This window comes from Pelobates fuscus, chromosome 4 (genome assembly GCF_036172605.1).
Source record: "Pelobates fuscus isolate aPelFus1 chromosome 4, aPelFus1.pri, whole genome shotgun sequence".
Classification (NCBI taxonomy): Eukaryota; Metazoa; Chordata; class Amphibia; order Anura; family Pelobatidae; genus Pelobates; species Pelobates fuscus.
Window position 1 is genome coordinate 148,978,517 of NC_086320.1, and position 9,388 is coordinate 148,987,904.

The 9,388-nt window shown below is 39.7% G+C and overlaps 1 protein-coding gene across 1 annotated transcript; it reads left to right on the forward strand.

The window, feature by feature from the left end:
- The first annotated feature begins 591 nt into the window (after nt 1-591).
- On the forward strand, nt 592-9,046 carry C4H6orf62 (chromosome 4 C6orf62 homolog). The gene is made up of 5 exons (XM_063451671.1): nt 592-1,594; nt 3,744-3,920; nt 5,982-6,104; nt 7,432-7,566; nt 7,737-9,046. The coding sequence occupies exons 1-5, from the start codon at nt 1,466-1,468 to the stop codon at nt 7,860-7,862; spliced, it is 690 nt and encodes a 229-aa protein (XP_063307741.1). The 5' UTR covers nt 592-1,465; the 3' UTR covers nt 7,863-9,046.
- Nucleotides 9,047-9,388: the final 342 nt, after the last annotated feature.

The following is a 9,388-nucleotide window of genomic DNA, read 5'->3' on the forward strand; positions in this document are numbered from 1 at the left end:
GACTAAAACCAGCCTCCCCCTTCCCCCCTCCCCCCTCTCTCCCAGACATGGAACAAGCCGTGGAATCCCGGGCGGGAGAAGTCAGGCGGTGACGCAGTGACGGCCATCTTATTCCTGTGTGTCTGCCCGTTGTTTGTCTGTTGTAGCTGGGCCGCGCGGACGTTTCCCCTCTCGCCGCCTGCCGGGCTGTGCGAGCGCCCTCCTCCTCGCGGAGTGACCCGATAGACCGACGCTGAGTCCCCGAGCCGCACCTCGTTCCCTGTCCCAGCGCGGCCCCGGTTCGGAGTATGGGTGGGTCGGGGTGTAGCAGGGTGCGCAGCCCTCTGATCAGTGCCGCTCTCATGCAGCGGGGTCCGTTGGGGGCCCTGCTCATTTCTTGACATGGATCCCCCCGGAGCTCTCACCCTCAGCACCGCCAGCCTCCTCCCCCAGCAGAGATCGCTGCCTCGCACACCGACAGCCCGCTCAGACACCCGGCGCCCAAACATGACAGGCGGCCGGCGCGGATAGGACACCAGAGACACCCCGCCTAGCCAACCGTGAACCCTCTCCCTCATAGCCCACCTGGCCGAGGCCTTCCAGACGCCAGGACACCCAGCAGGCGCCCCCTGAGCCTCCTACAGCCACCATTTATTAGTCTGTCGCCCACTATCGCGACATGGCCATGACCCCTCACCGCTGACCATGCCCTCAGATTAGGGAGGTCTAACAGTAGGCTGACTGACTGACTGAGGCCTAGAGAGCACTCACTGATCCCCCCCCTTGCTTCTTGCCTAGGGCAACATGGCGTCCCTCCCCAGGGGCTGCCACTGGCACTCTCACATGGGCCTCTCTGTCCTCATCCCTGGTATGGCGAGGCAACTTTACTTGTGCTGTGAACAACCCTCTCCCACGTATTACACAGGAAAATAATATAAATAATTATTTTTTTTGCACACTAAAAAAAAAACCTGTAGAAAAGAGGGAAAGTCTTGCCTAGAGTAAATTTGGCATCCTTTAAATATAATATATAATGCAGCCTTGGGTCTGGCTTATCTTCTGGTTTTCTTTTTTTCTTTCTATGAACAGGGAGGTTTAAATAAAATGCCATCAGAGGATGGCTTTTGATTTTATGGTACAGGCTAATAACAGGGAACGGCTTTATTTTTTCCATCATTGTGCCCCTGGCATTTTAACAGATGTGTTTCAATTTCTTCTTGTAGTTTATTTTTTTTCAAACTAAAAATGCCTCTTTACTTTTCATCAGACAGAGCTATGGTTGTGCAGCCCTTTGTGTTTGTTAATCCTGGTAATAACACTGGCTTGTCACACATTGCCTAACTAGCGCTTTGGGTTTCATTGACCTGTTAATTCACTTAAAGGGGGTCAGATGGCTTGTATTTGTTAAACTGGTGTCTAAAGCAACGCCAAAATACCCAGAATTAGTGACAGGCTACTTAGGCCTTCGCACCAGCTGTGTTGCAAAATGGGGGACCCAAACTCTCGCAAGAAACAGGCTCTGAACAGACTGCGTTCTCAGTTACGAAAAAAGAGAGAATCTCTAGCTGACCAGTTTGACTTCAAGATGTATATCGCCTTTGTTTTCAAAGACAAGGTAATGTATGAATATCCAAAATCTTGATTCAGCAGCAAAACCATTTTTGTTTTGCTATACTCCTAATGTATTGACTGTGCAGATTACTGCATTATCTAAAAAGTAAAATGTGAAGTTACTTCCTGAATTTGCTTATTGTGACACCTGTTTACACACACATATTTATCCCACCCACCCCCAAAGTATTCTTGGCAAACTGGTTTTAACTCTTCTGTAAACTTCTTCTTCTAAGCAAAACTTTAAGTTTTTAACAAACGCTTTCAATGTTAAGGATTAGAGGAATTTTTGCAGATTGCTGTATGTCATGCTAAATGTTTGGAGATCAGTTTCACAATGATTAACCATAACAATGTTTTTTAAATGGATACAAAAAAATCATTTACAGAATCTGTAACAGTGCCATAAACCACCTTATTGCATTGGTTAATCAGTTTTGAACTTTGCTCTTCAATGTCAAGAATCAGGTTTGAGAGTTTTTGTTATGTAGACCACTTGTGTTTGAAGGAAAACCTCACGTACTGTAGTGATTATGGTGCCAGGAGTGTCTCCATGTTTCTTTGTAGCTGAAAGTTTTTTTTTTTCTCTTTTTTCATTAAGCAGTCTGTTCTCAGCCAGTGAGCTGGTACTGCATGACTTAATTCTGAAGAGCTAACAGAAGCTGCTAGTAGTATCTTCTCACTCTCGGTTGCTGGGAGTGGTGCCCATTGGACATCAGGTCAGAACTCAGATGTCAGTTTTTCTTGAAAAGCAAGACCTGAAATGGGTACCTTAAACATACTTGGTTCTGGTGCTGTCCCTTGCTACTGTGCCTCAATATATTTGACGTTTATGATCCACAGGCACCCACAGTCTAGGTTACTCCAATGACCACTTCTGCTTTTTGAAGTGGTCATGGAGGAAGGAATCTCTGAGAAGCCTTTAGACCTCACTGTGGCTTTGACCACCACTACAATCAAGGTAACTTTTTTTGCAAATATTTCAATAGCGGAGGGTGGGGGCTCTATATGCACCCAGACCAACTAAATTTATTGAAGTGGTCTGGGTGCAATGTCCCTGTCGCCTTAACTCTGCAGTGTTAATTATTGCAGTTTCTGATAAACTGCAATGATCACATTGTAGGGTTAATACTACCTCTAGTGGCTGTCAGACGGTCATTAGGGGCACTTCCTGCTTGCTATGTGACTTTGGTTGTCTGACACTGGATGTCCTAATGCTCTGCGTGCGTAGAATCCTCATATGAAAGCATTGCAGAGAATTGGTTTGGACCTTACCTCCTCCGTGGTGTTGCAGAAGAGAGGTGTAAGCACTGAGGGAGCCCTGATGTTGGAAAAAGTGAGCGAATCTTTTTTAATGCATGGGGCACCTGAAAAAGAGTAGTGACAGGGACACTAGCGTTGGGAATACAGATTTGTACAATAGTATTCCTTTAAGGTTTAATTGCTGAAATTTATTAAGATATAAGAGGCTCTTTACCTCTCAAACTTCACCATTACACCTTTCTTGAGTGGTCTATCTTGTCTTGCTAGGTCATGCTCTGCAAAGCAGACTTTTTTTTTTTTTTTTCCCCTAAATCATTTTCTTTGTTAATTATACTTTCTAAAATTGGGAGGATGCAAATCGGGTGGAGACGCATGACTGGTGTTGCCAGTGATGTCACTGTCTATTCTGCCCATTGAGGTACTGAAGGGGAAAGTCTGGCCAGTCCCCAACCTGCATGGTCATAGAGCTCTGTTGAAGCTCTCGGCATGGTCCTAGTGCTTGTTCACAGCTAGAGTGCATCTAATGAAACTAAATTGGGTTTGCGGGACAGGACCCCAAAATATGGGGGAAGGAGTGTTGGCTGTGTTAATCTTCCTGTATAGAAAGGAAAGAAATCAGTCATCTAACAAGCTCACATTAGGAAAAAAATATTTCTGGCAGGGGATATTGATTATTTTGGGGATTTATATTTTGCTCTGTAACATTAGTTTTGTGTATGTACAATGACTAAGGGGTTTTTATTTTGCAATTCCATATTTCCGCAGTAACTGTTTTATGTTTTGGCATAAATGCATTTAAATTCTCAGATATGTGTGTATATATACTTACCAACTTTTAGTAGAAGTTATACCTAACTGGTTTACCTATGCTAAATTTACTTTTTCTCTAGAAGAAAAAGTCAGCTCTGTTTGAAGTAGCTGACGTGATACCGGTTATGACCAATAATTATGAAGAAAACATTCTGAAAGGTGTGCGGGATTCCAGCTATTCATTGGAAAGTTCCCTTGAGCTACTGCAGAAGGACATAGTACAGCTTCATGCACCGCGCTACCAGTCCATGCGCAGGGTAAGACCAATTAAAAAATCGTGCTTGCAGCAGCATTTAGGATGAACTGTCAAATTACTGTTGCACTGCTATACAAGATGCATTACAAAAAAAATTACATGGTGTATATAATCCCCCTCACCCAAAAACTCTCTACAATGTGTGTATGTGGAGGTGTGTTTAACCCCTTAAGGACCAAACTTCTGGAATAAAAGGGAATTATGACATGTCACACATGGCATGTGTCCTTAAGGGGTTAAGGGAAAACTACAGGCTCCATAACTACTGCAGGGCACTCTAGTTACTTCCCTTTAAGGAACACTCAAAGCACTTTATCTTGCTCATTTAATTGTAGTGCTATTTGAAATTGGTACTCTTGTAAATCATTGCAGACACATCTAATTGACAGCCAGGAAGGTGTTATTCCACTGGCTCCAGTGAGTGAACAGAAGTGATTTTGTGCTTTGCTAGAACACACCTGCCTTTGCCCCCATGTCCAGACTGCCTGGCTAGCTCAATTCGAAGTCTTTAATCCTCTTGACCGGGTGTTCCCCGCATTACCTACTGTTTATACGTTTACATATCCTGCGATTTTGCCGTTCACGCTATCCCTGCTGGTAAAGAAAATACTGTATTTAAAACAATTTGAGATACATTATAATCCGAGGGTTAAAGGGTCATTCCACTGTACAGATTTAAAAAAAAAATTCACTGTCTATTCGATATATCTCCCTCTAATTATGTATCCTTTTTTTTATTTTTTTGCATACATGTTTTAGTGTATGGGGTGTGTATATATGTTTCAAAGTGCAGATGTCAATAGATATCGTATTTTTTTTTTTTTTTTTATAAATTAACCTTGCAGCACTGTCAGACAATCAGTTTTATTACTTCCTGATTTGGCTAGCTCATTGGAGCTAAACTCAAAAGGCAGGCAATTGCCCAGAGCACCTGCTTTGTAAAGACTTCTCATTGAGCTGCATTGGAATGTCTGTTATTGGGCAGCTACAGTCTGGGCTAGGTGATAAGTGAGTGCTTGCAAAGGCTGTAGACGGTACTTTTGACTGTTTTAGATATACCTCCCATTGTGGAGAGAGTGTGGCTTTTTTTTTCGCAGTGGATTGTCCTTTTAAAGGGACACCATAGTCACCAGAACAACTACAGCTTATTGAATTTGTTCTGGTGAGTAGAATCATTACCTTCAGGCTTTTTGCTGAAAATGCAGTGTTTACATTACAGCCTAGTGGTAACTTCACTGGCCACTCCTTAGATTGCTGTTAGAAATCCTTCCTGGGTCATGGCTGCCTAAAATGCATCCAAACATTCAGTGTCTCCACCCTCTGCACGCAGACACTGAACTTTCCTCATAGAAATGCATTGATTCAATTCAACTCTATGAGGAGATGCTGATTGGCCAGGGCTGTGTTTGAATTGTGCTGGTGCTGCCACTGATCTGCCTCTGTCAGTCTCAGCCAGTCCTATGGTGAAGCATTGTGATTGGATCAGGCTACCATTTCTGCTGATGCCAGCAGGTACTGTGCCGGTCTAAAGGAAACAGCAAAGCCAGCAGCTTCAGGCTTGAATGAAAGTAAGATTTTACTATATTTAGGGAGGCATGAGGGGGGGCTAGGTGGTGGTTTTAACCCTATAGGGTCAGGAATACATGTTTGTGTTCCTGACCCTATAGTGCTCCTTTAACCCCTTAAGGACACATGACATGTGACATGTCATGATTCCCTTTTATTCCAGAAGTTTGGTCCTTAAGGGGTTAAGGTATCTGAAACAATGTATAATAAAGTCATACATTGTTGCAAATAAAAAGGAAAGGCTTTACGTAAAATGGAAACAATTGCATGTAAGTCAAAAACATATTATATAGAAACAAACACTATTTGTTTAACCCCTTAAGGACCAAACTTCTGGAATAAAAGGGAATCATGACGTGTCAGACATGTCATGTGTCCTTAAGGGGTTAAAGATATATCAGAAGTTGAGTACTGCTTCTGTATAAGTCTAAGCACATACAGAAAGTAAACATGGCTGTTTTTGCTCAAAATATAACTAACCTTTTCTTGTTTTTAGGATGTAATTGGATGCACTCAGGAGATGGACTTTATTCTGTGGCCTAGGAATGACATTGAGAAGATTGTCTGTCTTCTATTCTCTAGGTGGAAGGGATCTGATGAGCCCTTTAGGCCTGTTCTGGTATGTCTAGTTTTTTAGAATGCTAGCTTTACCTTAAGGTGGAGTGTTTTGTTTTCCCTATTTCTCCCCCATTAGCCTGTTTATCTTCTAGTAGAGAGTGGGGTACATAAAAAAAAATCTTGTAGATTTGTGATCTGTATAGGGTTTTTTTGGGGTTTTTTTTTAAAGCAACAAAAGAAACTTGTAAAAATATTTGCTGTTTCTCAGCCTTACAAGTTCTTTCATTATCTGCAGGAAAAATAGTTTGTGCTTAAATGGTAGAAAAATGCATAACTAATAAACTTTTAGGTTTTGCAAAAAGTCAAATTGGAATCGACATTGCATTTAAAAAATAAAGAAATTATATTTTTTATTTAATGCAATGTAGATTTCAATTTGCCTAAATCAAATTATGCAGAGAGCTGAATGCCTTTCATACTTGGTATAAATTTGGTAAGCGCGCACATTCGGTTTCATCAGAACTACATATTACACACAATGGCTTAAGGTCTATTTTTAAATCACCTATGCCAAATAAGTGGAAGGACCAGGTAAACCAGTTATATGTCTTGTTTTAATCTAATGTGTGAGCTGTAGCAAAACTCTGCTCCCACATGATGTGAAGAAGATTGAAAGCAAAAAAAGACCAACAAGACTAAAGATGATTGCAGGATAACTTTTTTGCAAAACCTAAAAGTTAAATATTAACCTAATGGTTATGCATTTTTCTGCAGATAATGAAAGGTAACTTGTGAGACTCAAATAGAAAATATTTTTTTCAAGTTGTACTAAATGCATACTTCTGTAATACAATATTCATTTTATTACAATGAATTTCCCTTTAAATAGGCAACTTTCTCTTCTGACTTAATTAAAAGTGTGTGTGTGTGTGTGTGTGTGTGTGTATATATATATATATATATATTATATAGTTATAGTTTTTATTTAAGGGGTATTAAGTTTTGTGTGGGTGTTTTTTTTTTTTTTATTACGTTTTTAGGTACACCACCCAGCAAGAGACTTATATTCTATTTTCAGGAATAACTGTCATGGTTGTTTACTAAAATGTAAATTGTCAAGAATTAAAAGGGAATTTAAAACTTTTCGTAGTCCAAAATGTGCCAACATAAATCTTGTGCTGTTTTTAGCTTGACTATAAATGTGAATTCTAGAATGTACACCAAAGTAGCCACTTTGAGGCAGGATTGTTTACTGAAGTGTTATGTCAGGAATTCACAGTAACCGTTTCTCATTCTTTGAATTTAGTGTGGGAAGATATGTAGAAATATGTGTAAAATGTTCTGATTGTAATATTGTAGTGATCAATAACATTGCCATTACATTTCAGGCCAAGTTTGAATTTAATCATGGTGATTATGAAAAACATCTTATGCACGCACTGAGCCGGAAGGACAAGACTGGAATTGTTATAAACAATCCAAACCAGTCAGTGTTCCTCTTTATTGATAGACAGCATTTGCAGGTAATTTGAAATCATGTTATCGACTCCTCTTCTTGGCTATTTATTCTGGTCCAGTAATCTAGTTACAATTGGCATAAGAGTGACTTTTTTTGTGTAACACAGAAATCTTCTGTTACTCCATTGCATGCTAATCAGAACTATTTATGTTTGTTTTGTTTTATTTTTTTTAGACTCCTAAAAGCAAAACAACAATATTCAAGTTATGCAGCATCTGCCTGTACCTACCACAGGAACAGCTCACCCATTGGGCGGTTGGCACCATAGAGGATCACCTCCGCCCTTACATGCCTGAGTAAGGCATTGACCAGTCAAACAGGGAAGATCAGATGTTGGCAGAATTTTTTTTTTCTTCAAATTCCAGAAGAATATGGACTTATGCTCAGAACACTTGTACGTTGTGAACCTTCATGCTGGATATTTGTTTTCCTTATTTTGTATCAGAACATTTTTTGTGAGGCGCAGGAGTTTTTGTTTTGTTTTTTTGTTCCCCTCCCCTTATTTTTTTTTTTTCATTCTTTTCTGTATGGACATTGTAAAGAGAAGATGTTTGCAACATCTTTGCTTTAGCCTCTTTAAAAATGTGAAATGATGGGACACTGAATCAAATGTATCAGGAAGCACAAGGTACTATTTATTTGGTGATCTTCCCATTTGCACTGGTCATACCCCTAACATTTTTAAGAGTGTTAGACAACAGTATTGAGGGCAGGGGGTAAAACATGAATGTATCAGGTGTGAAAGCTTTCTTGCTCTACCAGAAAACGAAAGCGCTATACGAATCATTTAAATGATGCAAATGATTTTGCTGCAGTAAAATGAAGGTAGGCTTGGGACAGATATTTGAGAAGAAATCCTGTTTGTTCAGCATTTGCTTTCATGTCGTAATTAATTTTGCAGGGCTGAGAGCGTAATGGCATTTTATGGTTGTTACTTTTTTTTTTAATCTCTCCTCCCATTTGCTGCGTAACTTTCAGTACAAAAAAATCTGCAAGTACACTAATGTTTATATGGCCTAGGAGTCTGCCGTAGCTAATATTTTACATACAAGTTAAATACTTGGTCAATGCAGAAACAATGTTTCTAGAGAGGAATCAAGACACAAACCTGATGGTGAATTGTGCAGATATTACTTGTTTAAAGAAAAAAAGTAATCTTTCTAAGATAAGAAACCCATGGTGAGTTTCTGATAAGTTATTAAGCAGTTGCAAACTGTAAAAGAAGGTTGAAGTGTGAAAAAGTTGGTTCAGAGAATATTTTTATTTTGTGCAATGAAAACAAGGTTGACTACTGTTTTTTGAGAAGGCTTTGCTGAAAAGCTTTCAGTACCTTTTTACGATTACGTATATAGGCCTGCTCCCTTTGGCTAATACTAGTGCTTACCTGGTTTAAATTTGTATCTAGCTTTTTTTTTTCTTTAAATTTTTTTTTTTTTTAATTGGATTACAATGGAAATTAAAATAAATGAGGTGAAAACATATTTGGTTTCTTAATCTTTTTGGTATGCTTGCTGTGGATATGTACAGTTCACTCAAACCTAGGAGAAGTGACCCATTTAATCTACTCATTGTTAAGTCTTAATTGGTGACGATTACCTTGTGGACATCCCAGTTATTCTTGAAACACTTCATAAAGTTAATTTGCAACAGAACACACATTTGCATCCTGTGTTAAAATTAGTTGACCTGTACATTTAATTAAAGACTGATCAGCCTGTCACCCTAACATTTCTTATACTTCCAAGGAATTTGTTTACTAATTTGAGACTTAAAAGAGAATTTGTTTAACCCCTTAACGACAAGTGACGGACGAGGTCCGTCACTCA

What these genes read in the sequence shown, in the direction of transcription:
- C4H6orf62 (XM_063451671.1), top strand. Translation starts at nt 1,466, where the DNA reads ATGGGGGACCCAAACTCTCGCAAGAAACAGGCTCTGAACAGACTGCGT. An exon ending in CCTTTGTTTTCAAAGACAAG is followed by an intron (nt 1,595 to 3,743) that starts GTAATGTATGAA and finishes CTTTTTCTCTAG; the next exon opens with AAGAAAAAGTCAGCTCTGTT. An exon ending in GCTACCAGTCCATGCGCAGG is followed by an intron (nt 3,921 to 5,981) that starts GTAAGACCAATT and finishes TCTTGTTTTTAG; the next exon opens with GATGTAATTGGATGCACTCA.